Below are 15,327 nucleotides of genomic sequence, written 5' to 3'. Positions count from 1 at the left end.
GCTTAAGAGGGAACTGGGCTGTCAATGAAAAGAGCAAGATAGAGATGGAGAGGGGTAGTTGGAATAAAGGGACCTCGGAATGAGGGCCTGCCATTGGCTCGCCTTCCTTTTGAGTCGTCTCAACGAAATAAAAGGTCCAATGGAGGCGACCCTTGGACAGGTTTGGGCTTGTTCGTCCCCTGGAGCTAGGGCCATTCCATTTATTAGTCCAGTGCCGTCTAGAATCTCGACATTTCCTTAGAATTAACCAGGCCTGTCACCTATTGTACAGTAGTTTTCGAATGAGCAACTGTTTCTGCAGTACAGGACTGATGGAGGGTGACATATATCCACCCTGTTCTTATTCGGGATAGGTGTTCTATAATGCAGTGCATCGAAATGCAGGCAGGGATCAGATCAAAGAAGACGCCGCCTAAAGAAATTCATGGGATGCTGCACATTCAATCTGATCTGAAATTGGTGATAAAACAAGACGAGATATTCGCATAGAAACGATTGAGCAGAATCAAAGCCCAATTGAACTCGAGTAGACTGATCTGCCCTCTGTACAGCTGTGATAGACATCATAACCCTGGAGGTCTCCCACAACGAATAGAGGACAGATTCATCATTCAATCAGCTTCCTTGCTTCTCCTTTTGATCAACACAATAATTCACTGCAGCCGCCCAGCACAGCACAGCTCAGCTGCAGCTGCACTGCTCAACTTGCAGGCTCTCTCTTGCTCACCGCCTTGAATAATGCCCGCTGTGGGGCAATCCTCCCTCAACACACTGATGTACGTACCTAAAATACAGTGGACACCCTGGCACTGCTCCCCGTACTGGACCTCCCCACTACTGCACCAGAACAGCGCGCTACCCCCTACAAGCCTTGGGTTTATGGATCTCGTTTTGTTAGAGCCAATTCATTCATGGGGGTTCGTTCAAAATTCATTGGGATCCCATTTTCTTTTCTTTTCTTTGGCTACCCGATCCTTGGACCTGGACCTTTTTTCTACTTCTCCCCTCCTCCTCCTCCTCCTCCTCCTCCTCCTTCTTCTTCTCCCCCATACGCATTGCTCCCGGCATCATCTCTGTCCCATTGTTCTGCTCAGTCTTGCTCACTGAGGACCAGAGAGAGCCCGAGCTTTGGTAAAACCCGACTTCAGAGCGATCTAGCGACAGGACAGACAACGGAGCCTTGACTTTTTGCTTTGTATCGCTACATCATCTCGCCAACCTTTCACTTTGCTTGACGGAAGTAAAGTGTAAACCCAAGGCTTTCTACCTTTTCAACTCAACTCCCTGATCTTCTTTATCCTCTCCAAACTTTGCATTGGACCTTGTGGCTTCCGACCCGCGGACCTAGCACGCACCAGGGACCCCTCCCTCCTTCCACCCACCCACCAATCTATCAGCCACAGCCAACGCTTTCCTGGAAGGAAAAAGGACACGGAAGCCTCTTGTACGAGACGAAACGAAAACGCACGAAAAGAACATCAACTCTGCACAGGAAGCTTGCTCAGTCATGAGCATCGATCCAGTCATGCAGGTCGAGGACAAGATTGCCCCTGGCCCTTCTGCCAACAGCGACAAGCCAGCTGTAGAAGAGACAATTATTCGTCAAACCATAATCACAACCACAGAAGACGAGGCTCATGAGCACATCGCAGCCTCGAATGGTAGCGCCAGCGCTGCCACTTCACCTACCACTGGCGCTGCCTCGCGACCACGACTCAAGAAGGACAACAGCACACCAAACATGAACGGTCCCCTTTACATGCAAACCGCCGGTAACAAGACGGTGCTTGTCCGCCGACTTAAGCGCAAGGAGGAGAGCACCTGGAAGCACCTCTCGCGCTGGTTTGTCGAGAACCAGATCGGTACGTTTTTTCCCCTGAACCAACCAGCCTTCTCCTTTTCTTGCCAATCGTGTGTCGCAAATAAATATCGTGGGGGTGTCGAGATGTCAAGACAGGGCAGGGTGTCAGGTCGAATCTGGACCTAGCCTGGTTAACCACATTTCGGGACTGGGTGTCGCATTTGGAGCTGCACCCCGCGTGGCACTGCATCCCTACCAGCCCGGCTTTTAGGGTCCTGCTACGCTACCAGATGGCGGCGCTTCATGACAGGCTGATCGCACGCTGAGCTGCATCCGAGTGTGCACCGATCGGATCGTCTTATCTTGTTTGGATGAACTCAAGCTGACGTGGTATTCTTATTTTAGGGCTCTCTTTCAATCTTCTCGCTCTTATCTTCCTCGCCCAGACCTTCATCCCCAAAGCCCGCGACTACACACAAAAGTTCTTCCATCTCAGCTACCACAACTCTCAATCCGGACAATATCGCATTGGCTACGACGATGCCTACTTCATCACCTTTTGCATCATTCTTTTCACCGGCCTCCGCGCTGCTACCATGGAATACGTCCTCGCGCCTATCGGCAGATGGCAGGGCGTCGACAACCGCAAGAACTTGACTCGGTTCAGTGAACAGGCTTGGCTTATGGTGTACTATACCGTTTTCTGGCCTTGGGGAGTGGTAAGCTTCGATTTATTGATACGGGGAGAATCACGTACTGACTAACATTGATATAGTACATTTACTGCACCTCTCCTCACTACATGAGCTTGGAGAACTTGTGGACCGACTGGCCCAACCGCGAGCTTGATGGGATCATGAAGGCCTACCTCCTTGGCCAGTGGGCTTTCTGGTTGCAGCAGATGATTGTCATCAACATCGAGGAGCGCCGCAAGGATTATTGGCAGATGTTCACTCACCACATCGTCACCACCGCCCTGATCTTTGCTTGCTACGCTTACCACCACACCCGTGTCGGTAACTTCATCCTCGTCATCATGGATGTTGTTGATCTCTTCCTTCCTGTAAGTTGTTCTCGCTTCTACATACTGGCCGCCCGACTAACACGTTACAGCTTGCCAAGTGTCTCAAGTACTGTGGTTACAAGAAGATCTGCGACGTCATGTTCGGTCTATTTGTTGTTTCTTGGTTCCTCGCCCGCCATGTCTTGTACATTGCCGTCTGCCTGTCCATCTACTCCGACACCCCTCGAATTCTCCCCACCGGCTGCTTCAAGGGCAATAACGAGAACATGATTGGTCCTCTCAACCCTCCAGCTGGCTGGGGATACCTCGTGGAGCCCTTCATCAACCCTCAAGGCCTCGTGTGTTACAACGAGACCGTCAAGTGGGGTTTCCTCGGCCCCCTTCTCTTCCTCCAGGCCATCACCATCGGCTGGTTCACAATGATCGTCCGCGTCATTATCAAGGTCCTCAAGGGTGGCGATGCCGAGGATGTACGAAGTGACGACGAGGGTGGCGAGGAGGAAGAGGAGGAGGAGTTTGTCTACGAGGAGGCCCAGCCTTTGGAGGAGGAAGTCGGCGTCGAGGCGCTTGACCTTCGCAACTGGGAGCGCCGATCAGGCGTCAAGAAGCAAGCCAGCAGTTCTGGAGTCAGCCTACCCGGCCACAGCGATCGAAAGGAGTTGCTGGGTCGTATTGGCTGCGAGAAGCAGGTCGACTAAACGAAGAAATGAGTTGGGAGTTTTACGGCATTCCACATCACATGATCCTCGTTCAGCATCCAAGTGATGCCTCGCATTTTTGAACCTTTTTTCCGGTACCTTTTTTGTTTTTGGGCTTGCATTTTTGAAAGGGATATTTTCCCTCGGTCTTCTTTTTCTTGTTGCTACGACTCAGTTGGTAGAAGGTGATCGGATAACGATCGAGGCCGGAGACCTCGTTACGGTACTTTTGCATTGGAGAGCTCCGCTAAAGATAGACGGCTGCCACTAGAGATGACGATTGTTTCTTCTGCAACGAAGACAGAAAAAAAAGTTCTTTTTTGGTGATGAATTTTGCGGGGCTTTGGATGAGAATCATTGATCATCTATCTGTCTGCTTGGCTGACCAAGAGAAGAAGGATAGCCCTATAATTATGCGAATGATACCTTGATTAATGCTGACAATACAATATGTTAAAGTACTTTGGTTGTTCTGTGATGTGGTGATAACATATTGCTCGAGAGCCCAGAGCGAACTGAAGTATAGTCGTAATGAGCTTATTGACCTGCCTACTGTTTCTTCCATAATGTTGTAGTATTGTTTTTTTTTACTGTTAAACTCATATCTCTTTATTGATCGAATGAGTACTTCATTCATTCATTTATAGTCGTAATGAGTCTTGCATCATGCCGGCATCAATGATGGTTACATTCAAAGGCCATAACAAACAAACGCTGTATATCACTATGCCATGCCGCCGTCATCTCCAAGGATTTCCTTTGCGTATTCCTTCAACTTGAACTTCTGCACCTTTCCGCTTGGTGTCTTGGGATACTCATCGATCCAGAAAACGTACTTGGGTGCGAGATGTTTAGACAGCTTCGTCGCGACCCATTGCCTCAACCCATCTCTTGTCAGAACACCATCCTCATCAACCTTTGCCTCATCCAACGCCACGTCTTTCATATGATCCAATGGCGTCCATCCACTTGCAGGAATGATGAAGGCTGCGACTGCTTCGCCATATCGCTCGTCGGGAACTCCTATCACACTGGCCTCTCGAACGCCTTTGTGGGTCAGGAGGCAGTCTTCTACTTCTAAAGGATGGATGTTTTCTCCGCCGCGGATAATGAGATCTTTGATTCGGCCCGTGATTTGGACGTAGCCTTGCTCATCCATCTCGGCCTCGTCGCCAGAGTACATCCACACTGTTCCGTCTTCAGGATCTGGTACACGGACTTCAGATGTGCGGGCCTTATCGCCGTAGTAGCCCTCCATAACGAGGTATCCCGCTGTCGCCAGCTCGCCTCTCTTTCCAACGGGGAGGATCTTGCTGTGGTCCAAGGGATCGACGATCTTGAGTCCTGTGTGAGGCATGACCTTGCCGATGGATGAAGTCCGCTTGTCGATTGGATCCGAAGGACTGGTCATGCAGCTCACAGGCGCTGTCTCAGTCATACCGTAGCAGATAACGAGATCGTCAAGACCGAGACGCTTATATAGTGTGCTCATTAGAGAAGGCGGTACACTGCTGCCAGCTACAATACCCTTGGTTAGGTGTTTAGGGTCATGAGGGACAACGTCTCCTCGGTTGAGGGCCTCGAGAACAGCAACCAGCATGGTGTTCACGCCGTAAAGGCCGGTAGCTTCGTGGTCGACTACCATGCGTAAAGTAGCTTCAGGATCAAATGCCGGACTGGGAAACAAAATACCAGCACCCGTGGTAGCCGTCGCCATGTATCCCAATACACACCCAAAGCAGTGAAATAGCGGAGGAGGCACCACGATACGATCATCTGCGTGAAGCCCCATTCGATGCGCTATCAGAGCACCGTTGTTAAGAATAGCACGATGCGAGAGCATAGCCGCCTTTGGCATCGAAGTGGTCCCCGACGTGAACTGGATATTGATAACATCGCTCGGTGACAAAGGAGAGTCAGGCTTCACAGAGTTAACTGAGCCGTCAACCAGCGAATAATAAGGGGTAAATGCTCGACACCCCTTGAGGTCAAACTTGACATCTGGATGGCAAGCTAGGTTATCGAAAACCACCACGTTGCACAACGAGGAGACAGCTTCGCTCTGGACCTTCGACGCCGAAACATCCCCCACCACGCTACGAAGAAGATGCTCATTACTTCTTCCGCGCCCAGGCTTATACGCTAGATCCGTCACGGCACCGATGATGAGTGTCTTGATAGCCAAGTGCTTCAGCGCCGCTATAACCTGGTGTTCATTGAAGCCTGGATTCAACGGCACGAGAATGGCGCCGAGCTTGAAGCATGCGTACGTCAGAGCTGCAAACTCGGGCCCGTTGCCTAGAGAAACGGCGACACGGTCGCCCTTGCGGACACCCAGTGAGGAGAGTGAGTGAGCGAGGCTGTTGGATAGAGAGTCAAGGGCGTAGTATGTTAGTGTTGACTCGTGAGAGTGAGGGGTTGGAGTGCGGGCAATGACTGCTTCGCGGTCGCCGTGTGCTGAGACGACTGAAGCGAAGTGTTCTGGGATTGTGCCATTATAAAGAGGAGGCTGTGTGGTTGGTTAGTTGTTGGGTGTTTATGGCAGTCGTGGAATCTGGGACATACATCTTGAGGACCCCATCGAATACTGAGATTAGATGAAGAAAGCCGTCTTAGTTGACATAGTCTTACGGCCGTCCTTGTTGATAAACATGTCTTTCTAAGACTTTGACGTATCATAGTCTGCATTGTAAAGGGTCAAGAGAACACCTCTTCTGGAAAGTGAAGCGATGATGTGACAAGGATATTATAATTATAGTATGAGCGGGAAGAGCCTCTGGTGTTGTAAGTGGAACGTATCACGATAGGGGACCAAGATAAAAGTGAGGCTTATGTTGGGAACATAACCAAGATATAATCTTATAAATGAATAAGTATCCTCGGCTATCATCGCCACGAGCTTTCCCTCTTGGTTAAACTGCTCCTCACAGTGAATACAGTAAGTGTTTAGCTGTTCTCTACCTCTCCACAGCGGCAGCGGCAGCGGGAGGACAGACCGAAACCCCCTCAACGATCTGGTCTTGAACCAATCGTAGCTGAGAGTGGTGGAGGAGAACCTGGGGAAATGCGGGGGCGGCTTGAATTGTCCTTGAATGCCGTGTTTTTGATACAAACAGGCAAGTAAACTCAATTCATAGATAATACTATGTATTAAGTTGGTTAGTCCACAGCTTCAAAACCGCGGGACTCAATTCGGCTATAGTTGGACCGATTGTTTTAACCACTGAATCAATGGCCGATCACGGCGACTATCAAGATTCATTGGCTATCGAACTCCCTTTTTCTTATGGTCACGGCTCTCATCAACCAACATCGTAACCCCTTCACAGAGGTTATTATTGCACTGAACAACATTTCCACGATACGATTGTGCCTTCATGTCTCAATTATGAGTGCTGGGAGCCTTTCCTCCCTTTGCACACTACCACTCGGCCCACAATGTAGGCAACGCTATCATATAAAGGTCCAAGCAAGTCTATACCAGAATGGAAAGAAAGAAATGATGACTTCCATGCGATGCCTTTCACGAAAGAAAAAAAACACAGTCTAGTACCGTTTCCCGCCAAACTTTTACATATTTGCCATCATAATGCAACTGCCAGAGTACAGCGGACCTCAGCTTCACCCACTTATGCGGAAACCAGCCCCAGAATCAGACGGACACAAATCGTGTCATTAGAAAAGAGTATAGAGAAGAAGCTCAAATATACAGGTCGGCGAAGTAAATCTTCAAAGTCGTTACCAAAACATTAGGTATCATGGGTTGTGCTTGGGTTTCGCATCATGCTGTTATTGCTGGGCCGCAGGCGGCTGCTGCTGCTGTTGTTGCGGCTGTTCCTGTTGCGGCTGCCCTTGCTGAGGCTGTCCCTGTTGAGGCTGTCCCTGTTGAGGCTGTCCCTCCTGCTGCAAGGGTGCTTGTTGTCCTTCTTCTTGCTTCTGCTCGCCCATATGTCGCTCACTCTCAGGCTTCCATGTTCCTGCTTATTGTTAGTTTCCCCTGATCCAATTCAAGCTACAAATTATGATTCTTACCTTCAAAATCATGCTTGACATAAGCCATGGGGTCGTCAGGCTCCTTGGAGCCCATCTGTCCCACTCCAGGTGAGAAGCTTGTGATGGGCAACACAACGACATCACCCACTCGCTTACTTGTCTCCATGCCGGTAAAGTTCTTGTAATCAATCGTTCCTTTGCTTTGCGACATGTCGAAGAAACGTCCATCATTGAAGTAGTCAATAATGGCATCTGTCCATACAGCGGGGCCCGTGAACTCAACAACGTTGCGATCAACAAACGTTTCCAGGGTGCCTTTACGCTTTTCGTCCAATGTCTTTTTGGTGATTCGATTGATGATGTCGCGAAGAGCAGGGTGGCCAGGCTTGGCCTGAATCGTCCACTGGCAGAACTGGATACGGCGACTGTACCACTGAGCCCAATCAGGACGGTCAGGGTCCGCCTCAATGCCAATAACCAGTCCGATGGTGTCACGAGAGATTTGTTCGGGCAGCCACTTGACAGAGCTCTGGATGGCATAGGTGTCAATGTCAGAGTAGATACCACCTCGCGCAAACAAGATAAGGTAGCGGAAGAAGTCAGCCTTCAGGACGGGCATGGGTAGGCTTCGGTAGGCTTCGACAACCTCGGGGACAGTTGCGTAAAGAAGGCGAATCAGGTTGACAGCAACGTCGTCAGTGACAACTTCGTGAACAAAACCAGGGTGCTCTTCTCTCCATGAGCCATGGTGGTCCTTGAACTGGAAATCGCCCTGATCGGGACTCTGCTTCCACGTCTGCCAGATGTAGGCGGGAAACTTGGAGGTAACATCGTAGGGGTAGGCGTATTCGAGCTTCTCATAGGTTGTCATCCCCGACATGTCGATGCGAGGCCGCGTGCGACGTTCCTTCACCTCCATCTCTGGTTCTTTTTTCTCGGGTGGTGGTGGCACGGCTTCGTTTGAGGCAGGGGCGTCGTTCTTGCTTGTATCGGCGGCGGCAGCAGCATTTTGAGCTGCTGGAACGACAGATGTCGAGGAGTGCGATCTCGTCAGGAGGAAGAAGAAAGTGAGGACGAAAACCGCAGCCACGATGGCGCGGCGAGAGTTGAGCATGGCAACGACTGCTCCTGAAATCGACTGTGGTCTTGCCAGGTATGTACGAAGCTGCTGTCTTTTTTAGAAGTTCGTTGATAAGGAGCGAAGTGTCCAGGATAATGTAGGACAGGGGTAGGAAGCGAAGGTCGAGAAACGAAAGGACTAGGCTATGACAGCATAAAAAAAGTGAGCGTGGCCAGGCAAGAGCTGGTGTTGAGAAGAGAAGAGAACTGGCAAATGGCAGCAGCCAGGTATCCTATGCGACAGCGTAGAAGAGAAGCAGAAAAGATGTGCTCTGAGAATTTGCCAGTCAAATCGAGGCGGGCGAGGGATGAATTAGAATCCCCCATGCGCAGGGGTAGCGCAGTTGGAGACGGGTGGAGCCTTGATAGACAGCGCAGTCAGGAACTTAGAATTAGTGGCCTCGGTGCAGTGATGCAGTGCAGTGCACCTGGTAGCGAGCAAGTTCCAAGTTGAGGAAGGACTGCAGAATGGACCCTGAACAAAATGAGGTCGCGGCGCAATCCAATTATTTCGATATGCTACTGCAGCTGCGCAGTAAGCTCACCAACGGCGCTGTCGCAAAGCGGAGCTGCTGAGATGCTTGTGTTGAATTGGGCCAATAAGCGGAGTGGTCAAAATGAAAGACCGTTATCCTCGTGTTAGGTAGTATCCGTAGTCCAGGCTCGTGCGGTATTCGAATGCGATAGGTGAAGGTAAAGGTAGATAGGGCGATGTTGAAGGTTATTTCAAGAGGAAAACCATTTAATTGAGAACTTCTCAGCAGGGAAGAATGGAAACTCGGGTCTCGCCTCCACGCATACAATTACGTGGAACGTGGAGAGACCCTGACTGGACAATTATTTTTGGGTACACTTACCTGAGGAAGGCACGGCTAGTATCATCAAGGATGTATAACATCGAGGAGGAAAGAACTGACGACTGCTAAACTTGCACATTGGACAAGGTCAAACACAATAAGGGTGACAAGAATGCACCGCCTTGTTACGCTAACTAACAAGTATCTTTGATATTGAACTACCCCTGAAACTAGATGACACTTTGATCTCATCAGCGAGTTGCCGCACTGCCGCCGCAACTTGAACTTCCGTTTTCTTAGTAGATTTGATGTAAGGAGAATTGGTAGTCAGCATGTGGAAGGAGCCGTCCGTCCCTTTTCTTAGAACGATGCAACGCACGAGCCGCAGTTAGTGTGTGCTTAGGTTGGTAGGGATTGAGATCTCTACGCCTCTAAACCACCTAAAGTAATCTAATCGGACTTAATATCCTATAACGGGTGTAATACCTGTCAACAAGATTCTATCGCCAAGGGAAAAGGGAGTTTACAAGTACGGACTAACCAATCAGCCAATTCATTTGACCACAGATTCCTCTGTCCACCAAGCTCAGCCTAAGCATGTGTTGAAACGACAATGCACCAGCAGCTCATTTGACTCGAGTCAAGTTACAATGAACATCTCGATGGATACTCACTGACGCACATGGGAACCAAAATGGTGCAATGTGATGTCCCTGCTTACCGCTCAAAGATATCTGTAGATTGCTCAAATTACACTCCAAAACCAGCAGGGTGCGCAAGCTGCTGTTTGCCCGGCTGTGCATCTCTCCTGGATCGCAATTCGTCTCACCAAGCGAAAGCATCTCGCTGATCTCGAAATCTTTACCAAGGACAGCCGACCAGTCAGGAAATAAAGTAGCAGAACAAGCATTTGAACAAGCCTTTTCTAGCGTTGCGTCGAAGTATCCGAAACAGGCCCAGAACAGGGGCTTGGAGGCCAAACATTGGCGGAGCTTTTCTGTTACAGCTCTTCTCGAAACGTGCCTGTTGCAAATAATGGATACCAGCTTGCGTGTCGGCGATCAAAGGACCATGATCGTCTATAAAGAGCGGAGTAATAGGGGGGATCCTGGGCACAGAACCCCTGAGAGGAAAACAAACCCTTTCGTCATGGGAGAAAAGAGAATATTTTGGCTTCTGGCATGACATGGATGCACCAGATCTTGTGTAGCCGCCAAAATGGCAGCAACTTGCGACTCGGTATGTGTTTCGCGTAGAGACTTGAGCAAACAATACACCGCCGGGCAACACCTCTTCTCTTCTCGGTCCTAAGTGCCGAGCCTTCTGGCCTCGTCACTGACGGGATTTCGGCACTTAGCGAGCTTTCAGGTACAGGAGATGTGCGATGTTTGATTGATGCTGGGATGTTAGAGAGGCGTCATCCAAAGTATGTGATTACTGTTTGTGGTCCCAGAAATCTATAGTTTCTACCTGTGTATATGAGAAAGACTAGGCCGTGTTCAAAGGCATCAGTTGGCGCTGGCGATATTGCCAAGTATTGTTGTTATCAGAAACGAGGATTGTTAATCTAAAAAATTTACAGGGTATTTGTGATAAGTCGGTAAAGTATTTATTTAGAGTTGCTGTTGGTTCTGTATAACAGCAGTGCTTACCAACGATTTATGATGAGAAATCTTACTGGCTGGGTCAATAGCTCCAGAACTCTCGTATAATTCCATGCGCCTGACGAACATTGTAAATGTTTCAAAAGTAGCTGTCAGCTGGAATCCATTCATTTTCAAATACAGCCATTTTGCTGACAAAGTACCAAAGAGGTTGATACTTTTTCAGCAAATGCCTCATAGAGGCGCACTTACACTCTCCTTGTCAATCTAGATCCCATAAGCCAAACCTGTATAAGCTGAAAGCTCGCTAGACGAATATAATTTACCAGGGAGAGGTGTCGGAATTCGGAATCACGAAGCGAAAGGGCGCCCTAGTAGACAGCGAGTGACATACAACAGTAACCTCTGGCTTGCGGTATATCATGTCGATGGCAGGCCGTATCTCCCTGTCTGTACTCTGTAAAGTCCGTGGTCTTATCTAATCGAAGCGCTGTTTAAACTTTGATTTTGGCAGTTGATCGTTGAAGGATTTAGATGAATGTATGTAAGATGCATTGTACCTACATCGTTTCATGAATGGCTGTCAGCCTTGATGGAGGGGGGTCAGAGTAATCATGATGAGCCCAACCAAACATGACAGTTCGGCCCCCGCACCAAGTGCAGTGCCGAAGGGAGCTGTTGTGACACTCGAGGATCTGTATGTCAATCATGCGTGATGGATGTAAACATTGAGCTGGCGTTGTTGGCTATCATGAGTCCAAGTCATCTCGCACAGGCTGAATTGTATGCTAATATTGGGCTGTAGTGATCTGCCAGGTCATGATGACAGACGGGGACTGGGACTGGGCCACTGGGGCATATGCATCATATCCAGTCTTAATTCCGCTTCGGGTAGAAGCTGATGTTTGTGGAATTAACGTTGAACCAGCGTTTAATTTGTCAGCTCCCTTTTCACCTCCGACATGGCGGGAAAGAGAGTTGTAGCGGACTTGCAAACAGCCACAGAAAGCCGTTTTTAAACCAACTTCCAAGGAATCGTTGGAATACGCCTTAGCTGACATTCTTCGAATAGTTAAACCTGTCTGATTAGAGCTCTTGCGGTGCAAAATGGTTTAGTAATGCCCTCTAAAACTACAGCTCGTGCTTGCCACACCTCCGGGCTCTCGGTTGTTGTACATTGTCCGAGACTGCCGAATAGTGACCTAAGAAATAGTGAACAACGCCCCGCTCGCAGGCGGACTTAAGCCCTGCAAAGCCCCAGCGAATTAATGATGGAAACTTTGATGTGAGAATACTGCCACCACCATTTCCAAGGCTTGACAGAAAAGGAGATTCCGACCCGAGATGGAACATGAGAGATACCGATTACAGATTAAGTATTGAAATCAAGATCTGGAAAGACTAGCAGTATCCAAGTTTGAAGTCCATGGCAGGCAGTTAGTTAGTGTGCTAACCACAAAGCGAGTAATCTTCCGCGCGGTCGGGTCGTTTTCTTAACATATCTCCACCACGATCGGCGATTACCCACCTTTTCATGTCTTTCGTCCGGGGCGCGCCCTCTAAAGCCGCGGATATAACCAAATGATTGATCTGTAATTGGGCTTTTGGTCCATACCTCAGTCTGGAAACTCTGACATTTCCCGCTACCTACTAAGGTATAGGACTGCACTGTGCTGTGCGCTGTACAATGCCTAGGGCCTTCCCAGTGCCTCGCGAGATTTGCAAGCATGACAAAAACAGCTACGCCCTTGCTGGACCCCATTGCACCACAGCTGAGAGGTAGTTACGTTTGGCGCGCGCCTTATGCCCCCAAGCCAAGCCAAGCTGTCTGTACATGTACTGTGTTGTAGGAGTAGGAGTAGGAGGTACCTAATATTAATGGATCTCGTTATCCGGCCTCGGGTGGTTTAAATACCTTGATTTACCCTACCTATCTGCCCAACCCTCTCCCGATACTCACTTCCTTTCTTGTTTATCTATTTGCTTCATCCAATCTAAACTGGTTATATCAACAGTCAACATATTATCAACACGAGAAAAAAGAAAAGGACGACTTCATTTAATAAGCTTTGCCGTCGGCGTTCGGGAATTGCGACAACACGGACACCAAGACTGACTCCATCCCAAAACCGCTTACACAAGCCAAGCCAAGAAAGAGCCGACTGGGGGACCATTTATTAGTCGCCGCTTCCCGCCATCAAAATCCCATCAATAAATAGCCACAGCTCGGCCGGAATTCTATTACTTTTCGACTCGAGAGATTTTCCATTTTATCGAAATTAACAGATCGACATATTTGAATGATATCATAAGACGTCAATACTTTTATTATCTAAAAACGACATAAAGACAGCCCGAGTGCGTCTGACCCATCAGATACTCACACCAACTACACCACACCACATACATCTATATATACATAACCTGAAAATGGCCACCGAAACCGAGACTTTATCCTTTTCACTGCCTACGAGCACCGCTCCCACCGACGTTTCTGAGTCGACATGCATGCCTCACTCGGGACCCTTTCTCCAACAACAATCCGCATTTCCACCACAGCACATACCCGCCGAGTGGGATACTCGGATACCACCAATGCAAACACCCGCGACACACGCACAGCAATTTTGTAACGAGAGCTCATCAAGCGGAAGCGGAAGCGGCTGTTTCAATGATGGAGGTCTCTTATACAGGGTCCAGGCTGAGCGCGAATGTCGAGAGGGACCTGGCAAGTAAGTTTTCCAAGCAATTGCACAATTTATTAGTGGATGTCGAATGAATTGCTGACTGTAATTTGGTTGGTTGTAGAACTGTCGAAGAGGCTTGTCAACGTTCTCTAAACCATTTTCCCTGTCCGGGACTCGCCTTTCCGATGCCAGCTCTCGATTTCGATTTCAGAATTGCTGTCCGTTTGAACCAAGACGCTGTTCATGTGGATTCAGGCAATACCAAAGAAATCACTACCGTTGCAGCCGGAGTATGGTCCGGATCATTTGGCCACGGCCGCGTCATTGTACGTTTTTATTTTCCCTCTAACCCTCTGATTTGATACATCCTGCGCTATTATTAAATCCGTGGCTGACTGAGGAGGATGTTATGTGTGGTTTATAGGCAGGCGGTTATGATCTTGGTCAAGCACGCGGTTTTCGACCCATGAGACTTGTTGAGGGTGCCTTTGTAATTCAGACAAGCGATGAACAGCCCGCACTGTAAGTCATTCTCCCGTTGACGAGCCAATCATGATCGGGTACTGACTAAGTGAACTAGACTTGAAATGCGCACGCGAGGTTCCCTCTCAGGACCCGCAGACGTGCTTGACACTCTATTAAGCCCCAAGGCACCAAAGGATATCGACCCACGACGCTACGGCTTCCGCATGTTCGCGACTTTCAAGACGTCCGACAAGCGATACGCCGAGATTGTCAACTGTGGATTATGGGTCGCCAGTGGTGCCTGGCGTGGCGAACACTTGGTTATCGAGTAAGTCTTTGACTCATCGCTCAAACCACATGAGCATATAGGTAGCTAACCACAATACGCAGTGCCTACCGTGTTACATAAAATCTCCGTCACAACCGAAAAGAAGTTGAGAAAGGACAGACTTAAAGCATTGCATATGGGGTTTAGCGGACCTCCGGCGCAACACAGGACAACAGGAGTTGGGATTTTTGACACCCGCGTCAAGTTTTGACCGGCACGTGGAAAGGAAAGGAATGAATAGGACTGAACGATGCATTGAGAGGCGTAGATGTTCTTGTGATTTTGTCATCTCTTCTTCTTCCCCATTTAGGCACAACGACAAAGTGATCATGATCACCTGCCTATTCAAAACTACAGATATTTAGCGCCACGATTTATAATAATATTCAACACTTCCGAGTGCATTCGATTCCGGTCTCATATAAGCAGTCAATCTCACTGCCCAGTTTTATACAATGCCCGAATCGAACAAGGATTTCTTCATGGATTAACAAGCAACCACCATCCACTTCTTCCTGGCGGCTATTTTAAGCCAAATACTCGAGATACAATTCCCGTCCAATCATGCCCAACTCCTATCAGCCATTAGGATTTTGGCCATATGTCAGACGGCCTTTGATTTGATTGATTCATAATCACCGTTTCGCAAAGCCAACCCAGATCATCCGGATCGGCCGTCTTCCAAAGGTCCTTCTAACTCGTCCACCAACAGACTCGACTCAGCTTTGGGATCTCGATACTGTCAGATTCGACCTTGGTCCTGTGGATCATGCTTGCATATCCGTGTCTTCCGACTCGGACGCCGTGGAAT

At 48.9% G+C, this 15,327-nt stretch overlaps 5 protein-coding genes across 5 annotated transcripts, besides 2 other annotated features; 2 read left to right on the top strand and 3 right to left on the bottom strand.

The window, feature by feature from the left end:
• The first annotated feature begins 997 nt into the window (after nucleotides 1–997).
• Nucleotides 998–1,048: a microsatellite.
• A 459-nt stretch (nucleotides 1,049–1,507) lies between these two features.
• On the top strand, nucleotides 1,508–3,523 carry FPSE_07958 (uncharacterized protein; the record flags this gene model as incomplete). The annotated part of the gene is made up of 4 exons (XM_009261076.1): nucleotides 1,508–1,862; nucleotides 2,207–2,520; nucleotides 2,577–2,864; nucleotides 2,915–3,523. The coding sequence occupies 4 exons, from the start codon at nucleotides 1,508–1,510 to the stop codon at nucleotides 3,521–3,523; spliced, it is 1,566 nt and encodes a 521-aa protein (XP_009259351.1).
• A 724-nt stretch (nucleotides 3,524–4,247) lies between these two features.
• On the bottom strand, nucleotides 4,248–6,211 carry FPSE_07959 (uncharacterized protein; the record flags this gene model as incomplete). Its single annotated transcript, XM_009261077.1, has 2 exons — nucleotides 4,248–6,032; nucleotides 6,089–6,211. 2 exons carry the CDS (start codon nucleotides 6,209–6,211, stop codon nucleotides 4,248–4,250), a joined length of 1,908 nt encoding a protein of 635 aa, XP_009259352.1.
• Nucleotides 6,212–7,307: 1,096 nt separating this feature from the next.
• Nucleotides 7,308–7,430: a microsatellite.
• On the bottom strand, nucleotides 7,313–8,630 carry FPSE_07960 (uncharacterized protein; the record flags this gene model as incomplete). The annotated part of the gene is made up of 2 exons (XM_009261078.1): nucleotides 7,313–7,500; nucleotides 7,556–8,630. The coding sequence occupies 2 exons, from the start codon at nucleotides 8,628–8,630 to the stop codon at nucleotides 7,313–7,315; spliced, it is 1,263 nt and encodes a 420-aa protein (XP_009259353.1).
• A 2,545-nt stretch (nucleotides 8,631–11,175) lies between these two features.
• On the bottom strand, nucleotides 11,176–11,460 carry FPSE_07961 (uncharacterized protein; the record flags this gene model as incomplete). The annotated part of the gene is made up of 3 exons (XM_009261079.1): nucleotides 11,176–11,227; nucleotides 11,289–11,323; nucleotides 11,431–11,460. 3 exons carry the CDS (start codon nucleotides 11,458–11,460, stop codon nucleotides 11,176–11,178), a joined length of 117 nt encoding a protein of 38 aa, XP_009259354.1.
• A 2,006-nt stretch (nucleotides 11,461–13,466) lies between these two features.
• On the top strand, nucleotides 13,467–14,597 carry FPSE_07962 (uncharacterized protein; the record flags this gene model as incomplete). Its single annotated transcript, XM_009261080.1, has 5 exons — nucleotides 13,467–13,768; nucleotides 13,845–14,049; nucleotides 14,148–14,245; nucleotides 14,304–14,516; nucleotides 14,579–14,597. The coding sequence occupies 5 exons, from the start codon at nucleotides 13,467–13,469 to the stop codon at nucleotides 14,595–14,597; spliced, it is 837 nt and encodes a 278-aa protein (XP_009259355.1).
• Between the last annotated feature and the right edge of the window lie 730 nt (nucleotides 14,598–15,327).

The sequence above is a fragment of the Fusarium pseudograminearum genome, chromosome 4, assembly GCF_000303195.2.
Source record: "Fusarium pseudograminearum CS3096 chromosome 4, whole genome shotgun sequence".
Taxonomy (NCBI): domain Eukaryota; kingdom Fungi; phylum Ascomycota; class Sordariomycetes; order Hypocreales; family Nectriaceae; genus Fusarium; species Fusarium pseudograminearum.
Note: the sequence above shows the minus strand (reverse complement) of the source record. Positions and strands in the feature narration are given on the sequence as shown.